Genomic DNA, 20197 nt, shown 5'->3' on the forward strand with positions numbered 1-20197 from the left:
CTATACAAATTCTAATATGCTTCATCAATACCTAGATAATTTTCTGTTGCACTTGCTGTGAATCTATCAAGCAGTAAAAAGACGTAATCTTCAACTCAGATGGTCAGAGGTAAAGTTAACTACATAATAACTAGTGTAATAATAAAATTCACAACAAGGTTAAACTTTTCAAGCTGATTGCAGCTCAAAACAGGATTGCAGACTAGTTCAAAATCATTTACATAAAATTCCACCATGAACGTTAGAAGATGAAAAATGACTACAGATGGAACATTGGCACATTCAATTCACACAACTGAAAATTGTGATTGGGGAAAGATTGTTTTTTTGACCATGAATGTAAGGAATTTGAAATTAGACTCCATTTTTGTGCCACAAGAATACTCTTTACCAGTGAAATAAAAACAATCTGATCTTTTGCTGTGTTATCAGAATGTTTCTCCATGTTGGTGGTATGATTAAATGCAACACACATTTCACTTTCTAAAGAGAAAATAAAAACTAATACTGAACTTTTGCAGCATTTAAAAAGCTTAGTTAAAAATCTAATTCCTAGTTGCGGGGATAAATACAACAAATGTACATTTAGTCATGTTCAGAAACAGAATACACCCACTGGAATTATAAATTTATCAAAGCGTCTTGTGTATGTTGTAATTTTTTTTGCTTGTTTCTGAGATAGCCTCAAATAAAGAGAAAAAAGATCTGAGAAACAGTTCAATCTAAAATTTCAAGTCAGGAAAATCTAAACATGATTGGAAAAGTAGACAAACAAAAATAGGTGTAAAGAATGGAGCTCCTTGAGATTAGGTGATGGACAACAAAAAGCCAGTAAAATGTATAGAGAACTTGCTCAAAATACAACATTTTCATCCATTTATATTCATGACACTTCATATAAAAGTGCATTCTAAAAGTATAACTTTGTCCTGCAAAGTCGGTATGCCTCCTGTGCAAAGACATACTACAGTAGGAAAAGAATTTTTATGAAGATTTGAAAATGCCTGATGAAGTGCAAAAAGTACTCAATATGAATGCCAAATATTTGTTCTGGTGTTCACAAAAGAAAAAAGAGAAAACAAGCAATATCTGTATTTTTTTTATATACATAAAATTATTCTGATAAATCAGTTTCACTGGGTTGCAAAGCAGAGAGATGTTGAGTGGAATCAAGTGTTGGTGCACCATTTTGACAATCATCCTCCTCAATGTTAAGGTCATGGCTACCAAAAGGGTGGTCCGAAAGCTCAGTTCTTTCTTGAGTACTCCCCTGACAACAAATTCTCATGTGATTTATTAGGTTTTTCTGTATACCAAAACTCTTTCCACAATTACTACACACAAAAGCACGCTCACATGAATGTACTGATGCTACATGACGATTTAAATCAGTTCTGTCACGAAAAGATTTCAGACAAAATGAACACTGCAAATTTTTACGTTTATAGTGTATAGTCTTCTCATGACGTTCTGCATTTGATTTCAAGGTGAAACTGGCAGGACACCTTGAGCACTGATACCGAAAAGCTTGCCCAGGAAACACATGAAAGCCTGTTGCTGTGAAGGTTGGCTTCATGTATTCAGAAGCTTCAACTGGTAACATAATTAATGCATGTCGATATTCATGTTCTATATGCCTTTCTGGATTACTAAATTTCATTCTGCAGAATCTACAAGCAAGCTCTTCTTGATGCCAGCTTGTGGCTGGCAATGTGTCATCAGAGTTCTTTGAAATGAACCCAGTCCCCATTTCTGCCTCTTCATCCTTCAAGGAATCCACTTCATTCTTGATGTCAAGGCCTTGGAAAAGGAAATATTATTAGATTTCAGCTAAGTTAGCATGTTAAAAAAAAATTGTGTTAGTTTGAAACAATGCTGACTGTACCTGAATAGTGATTTGTGTTGGATTTTGACAGTGGCAGGATTCCCTCAGTATGTACCTTGATCTGCAATTGTAACAAAACACAAGTTAATAATGAACTGTGTGAAAACAAATATAAAATATACAAAGTGCAAACAAAAATTTGCAATTTTAAATGAACTGCAGTTTTATTGCTATTTCATTTCCACAGGGCATTAAGTTTAGGAAAGCTTAATTTGCATTCAAATTATCAGCTCTCACCCACTTGAGGTTCAACAATCTAAGATCCAGATTACTTTCTCATTGTAACTGTTGAAATAATGGTTTTGATTCTTACCTGCACTGGGGTATCAGCCTGTTTGTGCGAGATTTGTTCAAGTAAAGTTTCTTCACAAGGCAAATTCCTAGGAGGACTTGGTTCTGGAAACTGGGAAGTCAGTGGAGACAAATCTCTTGGTTGGTAATCATGTGCATCTTCTGAATGATTCAAGTTATTTCCAGGCCCTGAGGAATACAGGAAACGAGTCTCACCCACGTAAACTAGCACCACTTGGCTTTCGGCAAAAAAAAAGGTATGCACAAGTACAGTGCTGTTGCATTTCTCTTCTGCCAGTGAGAAAGTGGAAGGGAGATCCCATTGTGTGAGAGGAATTACTCAAAGCTTCACAAAAGTATTAATCTTAAAGTAATCATGGCAAAGTTTTCTTTTTTGAAATACTAAATTGTTGTCTCTGTTAAAAAACACATATTGGTACTTGCAATGTAGCACATGAAGTCAAAGTGCACGTGATACTTCGTTATCTTCTTATGAAGTAAATCACAAGAGGTACATCAATTTATGATTGAAGCAACTTTTATTGAAACAATGTACCATCAACTATGTACAACCATGGTCAGATGTCATCTGAACTACCTACACAAATAATTTACAATGAATGATTAAATGATAGCACAAACAATTTAAAAAAAAATCATTTCAGAACACTAATGGAAAATACACAAACATCACTGAATCCAAAATACAATACTCAACTCTGCAGTTTGACCAGCTGCTACTCTGTTGGTCAAAATTTGTGACCATAAAGATGTGAACAATAAAATTAGAATCTTGAAACTCTTGCACAGAAACAAATCTTTTTTAAGATCCAATTTTTCCAATTGAAGACAGAACATTATAACCGAGTACAGATCAAAATAGCCATTATTTGCAATGCATAATGAATAAAAGACTAACTGAATATAGCTACTTCACTGTGGTAAAATTCAGAAGATTTGAACTAAATCAGTTTTAGAACTGCTAACTACCAAAAGCTGTGTATGAGCAGAACAATTAATCTTAAAGCCCAAGACATGCACATGTTGAACACTTAACAGTTTGGCATTCCAAACAAAATATAGGAATTATAGAAAGACTGTTGGCCAATTTTAGGGAAATGCCAAGTGTAAGAAACTGATCTGAGCAGCTAACAATAATGTGATCATATATTCCAGATGAAATTTGACATGCTGTTGCATAATCTGATAATGCATTTTGCTGTACAGCACAATGACCCCAACTTCTCATATTAAGTTCCACTAATTAAAATGGAACTGAATTTCAGTAGCTGGAATGGACTCAATAGCACATAGGCCCTTATATCCTGCATTCAACTTCTACAACCAAAGATATACTTCTAATATCATGGTTTGACATTTTTAGTCAATATAGTGTACATGTCAATAGTATCAGGTGTATTGAGGATTGTTACAATCAGGCAATTCATGTCTTTTGAGAAACTAAAAATATAATTTGACTAATAGAATATTCTTCTGATATCTCCAATTACCATTTTTTAAGGAATAAGTTGAGGCCATCATTGGGCCCAACCAATGTGCAGAGACACAGAGGTTCCAGTTCGAATGGGGAATGCAACTAAATTTATTTCGACTATGCATTTCCTGCTCTAGCACCAAAGCCCATAGATCTTAGGAAAGATGAGAATCAGATTTGGACATTGTAATTGATCAACAATGCTGGTCAAATTTATGCTTAGTTAGTATGACACCTCATTAATTTAAGGAATATAATAATACATGTCAATTTTATTTTACATCAACTATATCTCACACCTCAAAAGTAACTTAATGGTGAATTGGAAATCCCAAATATGTGTTTGAGGTGTGGCATAGATATTGGTACTTTTATACATTCTACCTAGTTATTGTGCTGGTACACCATTGCCCTACTGCAGGGGGCAACTTCTGTACCTGCAGAAGAGCATGGGAACAAGACTACACCCGGTTGAGTGTCAATCACCCTCCGGTATAGAAGCCTGAGCTGGCCCTTCGAAGTCACTCTCACACCTGGCTCTGTGGAGCTTTACGTCGAATAAAGTCTGTTGTACGGTCTTTTGGTTTTGTGTGTTTGCTTCTGAACGACAGCGCTCCCCAATTTATTTGACGTAAAACTCCACAGAGCCAGCTGTGAGAGTATGCTGCTGCTGAGCTCTGAGAGTGACTTCGAAGGGCCGGCTTAGGCTTATATCCCGGAGGGTGATTGACACCTGACCAGGTGGGGCTTGGTCCATTCAGGTCAGCTGATTGACAGCCGGCCAGGTGTTGTCTTGTCCCCATGCTCTTCTGCAGGTACAGAGGTTGCCCCCTGCAGTAGGCCAGTGGTGTACCACCACAGTTATGCATAAAGTTAAGAATTTTTGGATAAATTTGTGGGAAATATTTAATTAAAATTATGAGGGTGGACTTCCCTCTTGATTCGCAATTGTTCCTTTTTGGGAATTTGACTGTCATGAATGTTAACTTCCCCAAAAGTAAATCCATATCTATCTATCTAAAAATCTATTTATTTATTTATTTATTTAAAATCACTTGGGCAATAGCCACGAAATGTATAGTGGTAACATGGAAATCTGATTCCCTTTTACATATTAGTCACTGGAATATGGAAATGCAAAGTTGTATACTCCTGTAGAAAATTACATAATCTTAGAAATAAATATAACATGTTCATAGATATTTGACAGCCTTATTGGAATGCCTAGATAGCATAGTCTATTTATTAAATATTTTAATTTTCATCTCTTATTAGAAATTTAATATTTTTACTTTTTTATTACATTTAATGTTGATGCCACCTCTTCCCCTTTTCCTTTTTTTCCCCCTCTGTCCACTGTTTTTTTTAAGGTACAAAGGGGCTATTTCTAGGCCTAATATGCTTTTTAAGAATCTAATTTTTTGTATATTTGTATTTTTTCCATGTTTTTTATGAAAATTAAAAATATAATAAAAATATAGTGTACATGTTTTAATTTATGCATGACTGCCCTCTTAAAGCTTTTCGTAAACAAAAACATTTAAAGCAAATTTTAAAAGTAATGATTTGAAATACATGTACATATCCTTTTATCTGAAATTCTGAAAACCGAAACCTGAACATTTTTTCATGGATGTCATCTGCATACCAAAGCTCGCATTTAGCACCAAATATGACCCAACACGACCCACGCCCATCCAACATCTCAGTGCTCCTAACAGTCAGACAAGCCAGGAGCCTGAGCTCCCCGCTCCTGCCCAGATGACCAAGGTGACTTCTTTGATGCAGAAGTCCACCAATCCCCAACACCTCCCAACCAACTATTGCTGGACCCCACTCCTGCTCAGGAGCCCAATAACACCTGAAGAAGTCTTTATAAGACTCCAACCTAAAAACAATGGCCACATGATCACCATATCTCCAAGTGTTTAGCATAGTTTGAGTACTATATGTTTTACTTAAAAATAAACGGTACACTCATAATTTTATGGTCTATCTTCATCTCACTTCATTTACCACACCACCCTATCCCTGTCCAGCCTGGCCACCGTCCTGCACCGGCCGCCTCTGCCACCCCCCTCGTCCAAAGTCCCTTTAAGTTGGAGTGTCTGTTTTGTGCGAATCTGAAATCAGTACAATTACTTAACGTACTCCCAATTATATTATCCGAAAAATTCCAAATTCTAAAGTGTCTGGGTTTCAGATAAAAGATTATGTCCCTGTATTTGCAACACATGAACATCCATTCAATCAAGCTAATTGATTACAACAATCATTTCATTGTCTGCAGTGTTACTTTCAAGAAATCTACTATAAAAATCACTAATTCCTTGCACAAAATTTTAATCCAGAAAGCGAAGATGAAAAATTTTGATGGTAAAGACTTCAGCATTTAACTTGTTTAATAGAGACATTGATTTAAATTTAAAATGAATGATTTGGCTTCCCTTCATTGCTTTTGTTTGCATTCAGCAGCAAGCCCCAATTCTTCAGTTGAATTGGCTGAGGAGTTATTTCCAATGATATTTCTTCTAGAACAAATTAAGAAACTTGTAGTAAACAGGTTTAGCTCACTTTTATGGTCTAATTCTCTACGCATCTCTATCTGCAATGTTTAGATTATTTTATTTGCATTTTCTCAACTGCCCTTCTTAATCTTTCAACCTGATTACTTCATCACCTGAATCACATGGGCAACTCTGCCACACTGACAAAGGGATCTTGTTCTGAAATGTTACCAGTTTCTCTTTCCAGAGACTTCTGCCTGACCTGATTTTGCTTTCGGTCTTTTCTGGTTTTAATGAAAGCAATCCCCAATGAAAGATGTTTTTAATCTTTATTGATTCTTCTTCACCCATCCCTGATGCAGAACAAGGTATGAACATGATGTAAACCAAGACCACTGTGGGCCAATTGTTTAATCACTTCAACAAAGCAAATCTTGAGCAGGTTCCATTTTTTTTAATAAATTACAAATTATTAAGCAATTAACAAAGTGGACTGTTTGTGCCATCAATGCCAACGAAACCCAAATAGTGAGTTAACCAGTGTTAAAACTACAAAGCTTTTAGTGTATTAAAATATCATATATAGAATATCCCTTCTAAAAAAATTAAGGCAAAAATGTTTCTTGCCTCTGTGAAAACAACTTGTTTCCGGCTGGAAAAAATGTATTTATTTAATGCTATTTAAAATGGTATAGTAACAAAAGCTTACATTTCACCACTTTAAATTTCAATTTCCATTCATCAACCGCATCTCCCATCCTTCTCAACTTAGTCTCCTGGAATACAAACTACTCTGCCAGTACAATACCTATCGGTAAATGCAAACAACTGAGTTTGTCTTGCTAAATTCAATATGAAAACTGATAATGTGGTATATATCGCACATCAAATTAATCCCAATATCATGAGTGCCTGTATGCAGCCAACTCACCAGAAACATCAATGATGAGCTTAACAAGGTTGATATTACCTCATCTGCTGCATGCAATACTGCTCAGGATACTTCCATTGTACAGGATGCTCATTTTAAGGATGACTGACTTGTACATTGCAATATTTTTTAAAAAAAACAATAATTGGTGCAAACTTCTTTCAAGTAGACTTCCAACAAAAGTATTGCCTTCATTTCATGACTTATTCCTTTTCCATTCATGCAGAATTGATTTTTAAAATGCAAGGCACGAGCATGAATCATTCATTTGAATCAAATGTCATTTAACAATAGATTTGCTGACTTTAATAAAACAGCACTGTAAATGTTTTTAATGACATTTACTTTTCCAATTTAAAAAGTACGTCAGGTTTACTGATCCCAGATCCATGATTCCAGTTTAACATTTAAATTATGCAATACACTATTAATAAATAGTTTGCTGCAATTCAAATTCACAACTGAATATTATCTCTGCAAGGAGGCCACACACATCTAGTTTCACATGCCACAGAAGTTCCACTCCATCCAAAAACCAGTACAAAACAGTCTTATATAGGGCATCTCACCAATTACCTCCAAAATAGGTCAAATAACAATTCTAAACTTCATCTACAACTTTTTTTCTGGCATTACATTACTGGTCAAGTACCATTGTTATGTCCTCCAAGGCATTTCTGTTAGTCATATTGCTCCTCTCTTAAAATTTATCTTCTTCAATTGATTCCCAAATATGAGATACTAATAGTCCATTTAAATCAATGGGAATGACCATTTTTGACTGTGCCTTTGTTTAAAAATAGCGATACAGTACAGTAATAGGCCATTCTGCCCATATACACTAATTAACCTACAAGCCCCATATGTTTTTGGGTAGTGAGAGGAATTTTTATTTAGAATTTTTATTTAACAGGCCATTTCAGCTCACAAGTCCGTGCCGTACAATCTACACCTGTTTAATCTACACCCCTTGTACGTTTTGAATGGTGGGAGGGAACCAGAGCCCCAGGGGGAAACCCACATTGACACGGGGAGAATGTACAAACTCCTTACAGACAGTGCCAGCTCTGCCTGCTCAAGGTTAAGAGCCACACTCATTGACGACCCGTTTCTGATCCCATCTTTTCTTCTTAGGAGACTCGGAGATGAACCTCAGCTAGGCTTATTCCTATATTTGATCAGTCTCCTGCACTAATTAGTGTATTAACCATGCACTTAACCAAGGGCTTCATAAAAACAATTCTCGACCATCATCTAAAACAGATGCATTTTCAGGTGATCTGGAAAATTGGGCTTTTTCTTCAGATTGGCCTGTCTTGACCCAATTCACACATTTTCTGGAATCAAACTATTTATTCATTCCTTCCTTCCTTCCCAAAGATCATGGACCAATTGTTCTTAGTTTAATGTTTCAGGTAAAAGAATTTTCAACAGCACAGAAACCCTCTGATCTTTGAATAGAGTCGGGAGGGCTTAAAATTCTTTTTTTTAATAAAATTCAGTTGCAAAACCACTTAGCTAATACAGACATCAATTATTCTCAAAACTTCTTCCCACCAGACTAACTCACTCTCTAACATAATTCAAAATTTCAAGCATCTCTCAAATGAAGCTGGCTTTTCAAAAAGTCATTCCACTTAGGGAGGTCACTGAGCAGTAATACCCCCAAAGTATCACTTAACTCTGTCACTCTCCACACAGCAGCTTATTCTCCAGGAATTAATCCTTTCAACTAATCATTGATCGTGAATCAATATCTTCACATGGCTGAAGGGTGTTGGCTCCATGGGCCACGTTTTAAGCAAAAATGAATCCACATAGCTGCACGATTCAGGGTAAATGGCAAAATTCCCCTTCTCTGTGACTAAATATTTAATCATACTTGCTTATAATTATAAACACTAATAATTCATGTGTTTTCACAATTGACTTTGCCAACATCTGCTTTGTTCCATGCACAAGACATACAGGGTTAGAAGGTTAATTGGCCACAGGGGCGTATTTGGGGAGAATGGGCCGGCAGTGCCTATTACCGTGTGACATCTCCAAATTAAATTAAATTTTAAAACTTGCAATTTGATTCATTTGTGTACTGACTAAAAACAAAAAAATGACTTTTATTCATCTGCTAAGGAGAGAAATAAAGCTCAAAGTAGTTCAAAAAGTTATTTCATCTATTTTTGTTAAATCTTTAATCATATGATATTCATTATATTTCATTAATTGTACAATGTATTTCCAAAACTTCCTTTTTGTATTACAGCATTCCCCGACATATGTCCGCGTTTCATTCTCACCGACCAGTTGGATCTTGAAATGGATGCAAGTCAGATGTATGTTAGCATGGCATTACTCATTCCCAGCCTATCAGCCCCCAAACTGATCCCCCTCCCCCACGCTCTCCTGACAGTCTGCTGTACTTGTGCAGCATTCTTTTATCCTCAGAACTGAGAGATGCTGTGATACACAATGCCGGGATATCGTCTGATAGTCACTATCGTATGCACACAGCCGTTAGTAATGGTGGACATATGACTACGTGTAATTTTTGTGTTTACAAATATTTTTTCTTTTTAAAAAAAATTATACCTTTTTTTCCGGACGCATGTACAGATGGTCATAAGGCGCACAGGTTGTAAGTAGGGGAGAGGCTGTATTTTATCAATAAATGGAAGATGAACAATATGGAAAACCATTAATTGATGGAAAGTATAAAGTACAAAATGTGGATAACTGAATTAATCTACTTAAATTTCAAAGGGTTCTATTGCAACAATTATATCTGGCAGAAAAATGCAAGGTAGTTCATTTAAAATAAAAATACGAGGAGGCAACAAAAAAAGGAACCATCATGAAGACAACTCTCTGAACCATCACTGAAGGTTATTCATTAACATCTGGAGTGTTATCTCATGAAGGGGTTGGAGGAAAGGGAGCATTTTGTGCTGCAAGATGAATGGGAATTTTATCAATTCAACATATCTGGGGAATAATTTCTTGTTTAATCTCTCACTTCAGTTACAACAGCAACCAATGGGATGTTTCCCAGTGAAGACAAAGCAAATTTTGATTGATGTGCTATAGGCAGCTTTTTAAAATTGGTTCATTTTGATCCCATACAAAATGTTTTATGCAATTTACCATGTACATTATAGAAAAATTGTGTACCTTTAGGTAAGTACTCGAATATAATAGGATTATCTTCTCCTGGATGGTCAGACTTGACAGACAAGAAGCTGTGCTTGCTCAGAAGTGCAGCTCTCAGGTTGGCCACTGTCGATGCCTGCTGTTCTTCTTTCACGGAGGCAACAAACTGAGAAAGGTAATTTGTTTCTACACCAACTAGTGGTTCTTCTGGATTTTGACAGAAATCAGATCTGTCTCCCCGACTATCTGAACTACTTGGTTCAGTGACATCCACACCTAAAGAAACACAAGTTGATAATCAGTGAGCTTTGTACCTTTAAATGTAGTAATTAAATTAACCAGTGCAGATGAACCTCAACATTTATGAGTACTTATCTGGAGCACTAACACAAGAATATAAAGAATTACACAAGTGAGCAAATTTCTTTCATGGGCAATTAAATACTGGCTCATCCTGCAAACCCCATATTCCCTGAATAAATTTTTTAAATAACTGCACTTCTAAAGCAATTTCAGTCAGTGACATAAATGGAAGTGCTTCCTGATTTAAGGGGGAAAATGGTCCAAGAAGAGGTGCAGTTTTAAAAGATAGCGCTAAAGGGAGGGGTTCTTCTTCTTTGGAAGATTCCCCAGGGTTTTTTGTGGGCTTCCAGGTACTATTGTTAACGTCACTGTCAGAGCTAGGAATGTGATTCTTACAAAGGGAACTGCCTCTTACAAAGGGAACTGCTACAATTTTTTTTTAATTGGAAAGATTTTATTATTAAACAATATTTGTTTGAAAAATGATATGGATAAAACATTAAAGTTCAATATTAACAGGATAAACGGGGCAGTGAAGAGGAAAAAGGTCTTGGCATACCTCAGTTCCTTAAAGTTACTAGAAAGGAGCTCATTTAGGGAAAGGAGAAAAATAATCAAGTAATGCTGAAGTTTCTCACCAGGTTCAGTAAATTGAGCAAAATGTTCATTGAGGGGTTGTTTGGATTCTAGAACTGTTACACCTGCCTTGTATAGATTCAGAGGAAAAGCATCTGCAAATTTATGAAGATCTTCCGGGACCAATGCCTAAAGAGGGCGCACAAAATCAGTGAACCGCTGCGGACTCGAAAGGCCAACATGGCCTGTTTCCGCTCTGTTAATGGTTATGTGGTTATATCTAAAAGTAGATTTAATTTTTTTTGCAGGAAACACATCTTACCAAATTGGAACATGATAAAATAAAGTGGATGGGAACGACAAATAATATCATCTATCTTTGGTTCAAAGATGAGGGGTAGTGATTTTAATAAAAATACACCAGTGTTAATAGAAGACACTTTGATTGATCAAGGCAGAAAGTATGTAATGGCACATAGTAAAATTTATGGAGAAGCATGGACATTTATAAATATTTATGCTCCCAATTATGACAATGAAGCCTCTATGAAGGATATCTTCTTAAAAAGAACAAAAAGACAAAATATATTGGTTGGTGGAGATTTTAATTTTTGCTTCTATCCAATGCTAGATAAATCTGCAAGAACAGTAATGAGGACGAAAGCAACAAAAAGCACCATTTTGTATGTGAAGGATCTAAATCTTATAGATATATGGAGACAATTAAATCCCACATAGAGAGACTACTCCTTTTACTCAAGAGTGCACGATTCACATACAAGGATCAACTTATTTTTAATGTCTGCCCAGTTAAGAAATAGAGTGATTAAAAATAGAATACTTTAGGAGGCTTCTATCAGACCACTCACCACTAACAACTATTGCAATAATGGAAAATCAATAAAATTAATACAGGTGGCGTCTTAATACCATGCTATTTAAAAGAAGACCTGCGAATTTATAAAGAGAGATAGAAATATTTTATGAAACAAATCAGCCATCTACTAACAATAATTTTTTACTTTGGATATGGGACACACTCAAAGCGCATTGAGGAGACAAGTATCCTATTCAAAAAATCTCGAAAAAATAGATGGCAGAAGTAAATAGAGAAAGATATCTATAGAATTAGAAAAAATATCAAAGAATATGACTGCAAGAAGAATACAGATTACTGGAGAATAAGAAAGCTAAGATATAATACAATACAAACATATAGGACAGAAAAACTATTAAAAACTAAACAATGCTATTAGTTCGGTAAACAGGGACACAAAGTTTTATCCTGGCAGATTAAAGCAGAGGAGTCATCAAGAATGATAAATGCTATAAAAACAGAGACAAACACACTCTACTATATAAACATATGGAAATCAATGACATTTTTAGACAATATTTCTCCAAATTATACAAATCAGAATTACTAGAAGAGAATGAAATTGAAGCATTTTTGAAGAATGCTGAACTTCTAAAACTAGAAGAGAGAGAAAGGAAAGAACTAGACCACTCCCTTTACAAGGTGTGATGGATTATGTTATATTTGACATTGTATATAGATATGTTTTTGGAAGATAGATTGTGGGGTTTTTAGTTAGGTCACACACAGGTACGAGAGAGAGAGAGAGAGAAAGAGAATTCAGTTCTACAGTTCAGCAGCAGCAGTTGGGACTAGAACAGGACAAGCTGAAAAGCTTGTTTGAAAACCAATTTTGAAGACAGCTTGTGAGTTCTTAGTTCAGCCTGTTCAAAGCCTTTGTGGTCTATACAAGAGGAGATGACTGGCTGTATAATGTTTCATTTGAAATAAGGGAAACATAAAGGAACTCTGTGGTGACCTGAAAGAAAGAGGTTATCATCTGGAAAACCCTATTGGGGCAAGATTCTTTGGCAAGACACGGAAGTGGCTGATCATAAGGAATTAGTTTGTGTCCAACGAGCAACAAATCTCTCTCTGAAAACGAACAAGAACCTTCCTGAGTGGTAACTATTTACCTTTCAAGCACCAAAACCTGGTGAAGATTCATAAATGTTAAATTCTGTGCACAGTATCAGAATTGCCTGATACTGGTGAACTTGGAGGAGTGAGAAGCGAGATTGGACTGTGAATCAAATAACTTTTCTGAATTTACACACACATTACATACATGAGTGCTTAGAATTAGAAGGGGGTTAAAAGTTAGGTTAGCTAATAGTGAGAACTTTAAGTGTGATCCTGTTTTCATGTTTAAAGATAATTAAAAGCAAATTTTGTTTAAGTAACCATTTATCTTGGTGAATTTCTATTGCTGCTGGAATTTGGGGTCCTCTGGGCCTGTAACAAAGGGAAGAAATTGAAAAAGCCATGGCGACCCTAGAAGCTAATAAATCAGCAGGGAGGATGGATTTCCACCTGAGATTTACAGACAATTTAAAGAACCATTAATGCCCCTTTTAATAGATGTTCTGGACCAAGCAGTAGAAACACAGACCCTCCTGGAATCATTCTCAACCACGATTATTACAGTGTTAAAAAATTTTAAAAACAGACCTATTAAAAATTTGGTCATATGGACAATATCCCTGTTAAATGCTGATTATACAATGCTAGCAAAAGCGTTGGCTAATAGGTTTGGACAATATTTACCAAAATTGATACTGTTACGAGGCCAGAGGGCCCCAAAACCCAGCAGCAATAGATATTCACCAAGACAAATAGTTACGTAAAAGTTGCTTTTAATTATCTTTAAACATGAAAACAAGATCACACTTTAACTTATTATTAACTTAACTCCCTTCTAATTCTAAGCGCACGTGTTTGTAATATGTGTGTAAGTTCAGAAAAGTTATTTGATTGACAGTCCAAATTCACTTCTCATTCCTCCAAGTTCACCAGTATCAGGCAATTCTTATATTATGCACAGAATTTAACATTTATGAATTTCACCAGGCTTTGGTGCTTGAAAAGTAAATGATTATCGCTCAGGAAGGTTCTTGTCAGCTCAATGGACACCCACAACTGATTCCTTTAGATCAGCCACTTCGGTGTCCAGATGCAGGAAAGGCATTTGAGCATTTGGAATGTCCTTTTCTATTTAAAACACTGGAAATATTTGGTATCGGCAGAACATTAATAAACTGGATAAAAACTTTATACCATAAACCGCAAGCTAAAATTATAACCAATAATCAGATGTCACAGGGTTCCCCTTGAGTAGATCAAGTAGACAGGGATGCCCCCTGTCCCCAGCGCTTTTTATTCTAGCGATTGAACTGCTGATATAGATGATAAGAGGGGACTTGGATATAAAGGGGCTTCAAAGTTGGACAAGGAGAACACAAAATTAGGCTATTTGCTGATGATGTGCTACTATACTTATCAGACCTGGCTAAATCTTTGGAAAAATTACAAGGAACACCAGAAAAATATGGAAGAATATCAGGTTATAAAATAAATATGAGCAAAAGCAAGAACATCCCACTGACAAATTTTGAATACGAAAGATACCAAAAAGGAAGTAAATTTAAATGGAAGACGGAGGGAATAAAATATCTTGGAATAGTGACCGACAACGTACAAAAATCTTTACAAACTAGATTAGATTCCTCTTCTTGGGAAGATAGAAAGGGACCTAGAGAAATGGAGACACTTAACAATTATCTTAATTGTGTCAAAATGAAAGTGATGCCAAGACTGCAGTACCTTTTTCCAATAGCTGCCTATTCCATTACCTTAAAAACTTCTTGAAGTGACTAAACAACCATATTAGACAGTTCCCATGGAATAATAAGGTACTAAGAATTCCACTGGAAAAACTGACATGGGACTATGGGCTGGAAGGACAGACTTCCAGATTTAAAAAAAAAGCTATCTCGCTGATCAGGCTAGATTTCTCGCAGCCTTCTTCATTGAAGACAACCCCACCTCGGATTCAGATGGGAATCTACTCAATGGAGGAGGGGGAAGCAAAGGATTGTATCTATAAATGGGGTGCCAAATCACTAGGAAAAAAAAATAATCCGATACCATTACATATGATCAAAACGTAGCAGAAATTAATGAATACACGGAAGGAACTCTTATGTCCTATGAACAATTAAAACACAAATACAGAGTAGCCAATGGGACCTTATTGTTTTCTCCAGCTTAGATTGTTCTTAAGAGAAAGATGGGGAGCAACGTTAACCCCACCTGAAATTAATGAAACTGAAAGAACAATCTGGATGGGTAATAAATTTGTAACAAAAATGTACTATTCTCTCCAGAGTGAAAGTGTAACACCAGGATTACAAAGGTCATAGGAAAGATGGGAGTCAGACTTGGGTATGGTGATTTAAGAAACGTGCTGGTCAGACTGGTGTCAGTGTCAGGACTGCATGACATCAATTATAAATGCAAGATATGGATTCATTCAGTATTTTTTGTATATTATCCCACAGAAATGACATCGATCAAAAGCAGAAATATCAGAGATGTGTTTCAGATGTGGGACTAAGACAGTAACTTTTTCCACATGCTATGTGGTCACGTGTGAAGGTGAGGCCATTTTGGCACAGAAAAATTAACTAGGATAACAGGTGTGGCCTTCGCAGGTGACCCAGAGCTATATCTACGAAATAATTTTATGGAAATAAGCAACAATTTGAATAAATATCAATTCTCATTTATAAAAATAGCACTGGCTGAAAGAAAAAAATGTATTGCGATCACTTGAAAGTCCAACTCCCCTCTACTTATATACAATGGACTGCAGAAATGAACAGCCATATGGAAAAAAAAAAATCACAATTTATAGAATAAATATGACACTTTTGTAAAGATCATGCAGCCATACCTGGACCACAAAGGGGCCCCAAATACAGTAATAAAAAAGAAAAAGGACTATAAATGCAACTATTGTATATATTTAAATGTGGTTTCCCTAATTGTATTCTATATATTTAAATGAAAGCTCTGATGATGTGCAGATTTGTATGTATGGAAGGGATGGGGGGGAGGGACTGTTGTTTTTCAATTTTGTGATATTGTAAATTTTATTATGTATATTTTTGGAAAAATCAAAAATAAAACTCAAAAAATAAATGAAAGTACTTATTCATTTCCTGGACACAAGCAATCAAACTGAACATTATTGTTGAGAGAACAGATGCTGGAAATGTGAAAGGAAAACAATTTGATAGAAATACTAGGATTCGGCAGCATCTGTGGAAAGAGCAATACAGTTAAGAAGTGAGAAGAAAACCTGGAAACGTCCAATTTTAAATTGCATGGGAGTGGGAAGGTGACAAACTGTGAAACAAGTCAGCTACTTGATAGCTGAGTGCAGTGAGGAAGAACCCAAAGAAAGAAACTTAAAATTGAAAGATGCATTTAGTTAGGGCACAAGCACATGAATAAAGGCATGCAGAGAATGGACAGCAGAACGGGCTCGGTGTCACAAACTAGGCACACCCTAGAGCCCTCAGTTTTCACATTCCTTTTCTGTGCTCTTGGTTCTGCATCTGTCCACATCTTGCAATTAAGGTTTTTTTTTTGTTTGTATACTAACTGTTATCATTAACCTATCCAATAATTTATCTCCTTTGCAACATTGACTTCGTCCATCACCTCAGTCCTAGTCATATCTCCCTGACCCTCTCTGCAGTTTCAAACTATTTTTGTTCCTCTCTTTCCTAGTTCAGTTAGTGTCTTTGATCTGAAACATTACTGGTAACTGCTTCTTTTGATGGATGCTGCCTGACCATTTTCAGCAAACCTCCTTTTAACACCAGAGACAAATTATTTTAAGAATATTTGTGCTTTATGCCAATAATTAATTTATCGTACAAGGGAAAACAGCTGCAGTTACTGTCACGTAACAAATGCAACAAAATCATGTACAGGAAAGTCCCATAAACTACCACGTGATGACTAATGATTGTGATTTTGGTTAATACTGCAGAAGACAGGCTAATTTTTCAAAACAATGCTAAAATATCCTTAGCATCCACTATGCCAGAAAGCATCTCAATTTTATACCCAATATAAAGGGAGGGAACACTGTCATCTCGGAGCACAGTCAACAATGCCAAAAATAACTTTATTAAAGGAAATAAAATTTATCAAATTGAATTACTTTGAGTTTTGCCAGCATTTTTTTTTTAAACCAGAACAGCCTGGGCTTCCCAGCTGTGCAAGGTCAAATCCATCACTTGGTTTCACGACAGTATTCCAGAGTTTCATGGTTGGGGTCCAGCCTTGCTGGGATTTCTCTGTAGTCCAATGGGAGGGGTTGGGAGTAACAAACTCTTTAAAATACCAAATGGGTTTGCCCTGCTGCAGCATTAAAACACCCGCCACCACTGGTTTCAAAGGGGATGGCAGAAAATTTGGAAGGATTGCAGCCCAAAACAATTACCATTTTCTTTTGCTCCCACCGACTCTCTTCAACCTGCCGAGTTCCTCCAAAAGTCTGTTTATTGCTCCAGCGTCTGCCAATGCACAAGTCTCCAAATGTTTCAAATATTGATTCTCCTTCTATTCCCACTAATGCTCCCTGATCTGATCAATGTACTCAACATTTTCTGTAACTGTAATTCAGTATTGCTCAACTCTTGTTCGGCAGGCCACTGGGGATCCACGGGGTTGTTTTCGGCAGTCCATGGTGACACACCAAAAAAATCTTCCATGTTAAACACATTGTATGTAAACTCAATTGTAAATGTGATGATAAAATTAAATTCTCAAAAATGTTCCCACCAAAGCAAAAAAAAAATCAATAGACTGGGGGGAGTGTGGGGGGGGGGGGGGGGAGTTCACCAGCCACCTGGGTTGTTAGAGGTGGTCTGCAGTCAGTAAAGGAACAGTGAAGGTAGCTTATGAGGACCAATTGTACAATCCAATACTAAATTCATTTATATGACTGCAAATCATGTGAGCCATGTGTAATTTAAGCAGTTCCAAATAGTTATTCTAATCAAATGTCCAAAAATTATTATTAACCATTACATTTCAGATCTTTTGAGCTCAAAATTGAAGTGAGGGGGGGTTAAATAATTGGTTTAAATACACTTGAGTATGATAAATTCAAACCAGATTTAATATAAAGCCTGAAATGATCCTCTGGGAAATCAATAATGAAATTAGTGAAGTATTAATGATGCAATACAACTCACTTTTATAAATCGAAAAAGATGCGAAAATATTATATCAACAAAAAAGGAATATATAGACTTACTACCAGCAAATTTGACTATAGAAAAGAAAATGAACTGATCCTTTTGAAAATTAGTGTAAACATTCATTGTCAATTATTTACTCTGCATCATCTGTCATTATGTCAAATCTCTGCAAGATTAAATTAGATGAAGGAAAGGCTGTGAATGTTTTCTAAATGGACTTTAGTAAAACCTTTGACAAGGTTTTGACATTGGAGGTGAATTCAAAAGGTTATGACACTAGGTATTCCGAGGAGAGGTTGCAAATAGGATTCAAAATTGGCTGTGGGGGAGAAAACAGAGGGTGGTAGTGGATGGATGCTTCTCAGATTGAAGGCCTGTAACTCGTGGTGTGCCTCATGGATCTGTGTTGGGGCCACTGTTGTTTGTTGTATGGATCAATGATCTGGATGATAATGTGGTGAATTGGATCAGCAGGTTGGCTGATGACATAAAGATTGGAGGTTAGGAGAATGGGCCAAAAAAAAATTTACTGACCACAGTGCATCACCCAAGTAGAGGTACAGCAGAGCACACGTGACCACAACTTAATAAGAGACTCAAAACAAGGTGCAAAAGAAGCTTCAATTTCTCCAAATAAAAGTATTGTAGCATTTAAGCTGCATGACCTGCGACTAAAGTTTCATAACCTTTAGCCTCAATTCTGAATTTTCAAAAAAAACTCGTCATAGAATCAAAGTTGAAGAGCACAAAAATGAACCCCTTCAACCCACGATATCCAAACAGATGTTTTTGCCCATCTACATTCATCCCATTTACCCATATTAGCTCACACCTTTTCTGTCTTTAAGTCCCTGTCTAATTGTCTCTGAAATGTAGTGATTCTATCCCGTGGCTGCATTGACTTGACTGCTGGGGGAACAGAGCTTCTGTTGCAGCCTCTACGGCTATGGGGACCAAGCCTCTATTGTGGAAGTGTGGCCTCCGATCTTCAGTGTCGCTTGTTGCCAGTGGTCGAGGAGATGGCATGATGTAGTTGGAGGTGTTTCATGGTGTCTAGAGTTTAACAACATTGCAATCTGTTTTACTGTGCCCAATGATAGTTTTTGATAATTAATGTAATGCAGCATTGTTTTTTTTTCCACTGTGGCACTGCTTTTCAGGATGGTTTTAAAGTGACAAATAAAGATACTTGAATTTGAACTCAACAACCTCTTATTGATATGAATTCCACTTACTAACCACTTTATGGATCCCTCTCAAATTCCTTTAAATCTCTTTCTCTTCTTAAACCTATGCCTTGTATTACTGATACCCTCACAATGGGAAAAAGATTCTGACCACTGATCCCATCTACACTTGTTAATGGTTGCTGCAAGGAAAACAACTCCACCTTATCCAATCTCTCACAGTAACTGAAATCTTCGAATCCAGGCAATGGTTCAGCAAATATCCCCTGCAACTTCCAGCACAAGCACATTCTTCTTATCGTGCTATGAGAAGAAATCCACACAATATCCCAAATGTGGTCCAACTAGTTTCTCGTAAAGTTTCATTTCTATATTCTATGCCCTAAAGCAAACATGCAATACTTTAACCACCCCATCTACCAATGTTTCCATTTTCAGGGTCTCTCCGTTCATCCACATTCTTTAACTCCCCATGCTCTACTCCAACATGTGCATCAACTCATACCTGTTGGGATTAAATTCCAACTGCTAATTCTCACCCAAACTTACCATTAAATCTATATCCTGCAGTATCCTTGTACTACCTATCTCACATTAAGAACACCAACATTTATGTCATGTGCTAACTTACTAATCATACCTCCTGAACACATTAAATAAATTGAATTCCACCAGTTGAAAACTGAAAATGACCTGCTGGCTTTAGGTGAAAAAAGACTGACCAACACAAATTTGAAG

General features: G+C 36.3%; 1 protein-coding gene across 2 annotated transcripts in view; it reads right to left on the reverse strand.

Moving 5' to 3' along the window:
* zbtb46 (zinc finger and BTB domain containing 46) overlaps nucleotides 1-20197 on the reverse strand; it is a 71868-nt gene that overhangs the window by 17202 nt on the left and 34469 nt on the right. Inside the window, exons 4-7 of one of the 2 annotated variants that reach the window (XM_069883863.1) lie at nucleotides 10278-10532; nucleotides 2199-2365; nucleotides 1886-1946; nucleotides 1441-1800 (exon numbers count right to left, since the gene is read on the reverse strand). In XM_069883863.1, coding sequence (XP_069739964.1) covers nucleotides 1441-1800; nucleotides 1886-1946; nucleotides 2199-2365; nucleotides 10278-10532 — 843 coding nt within the window. The remainder of the gene's footprint in view (nucleotides 1-1440; nucleotides 1801-1885; nucleotides 1947-2198; nucleotides 2366-10277; nucleotides 10533-20197) is intronic. The other variant, XM_069883862.1, reaches the window with a different exon arrangement.

Source organism: Narcine bancroftii, chromosome 6, assembly GCF_036971445.1.
Source record: "Narcine bancroftii isolate sNarBan1 chromosome 6, sNarBan1.hap1, whole genome shotgun sequence".
NCBI classification, from domain to species: domain Eukaryota; kingdom Metazoa; phylum Chordata; class Chondrichthyes; order Torpediniformes; family Narcinidae; genus Narcine; species Narcine bancroftii.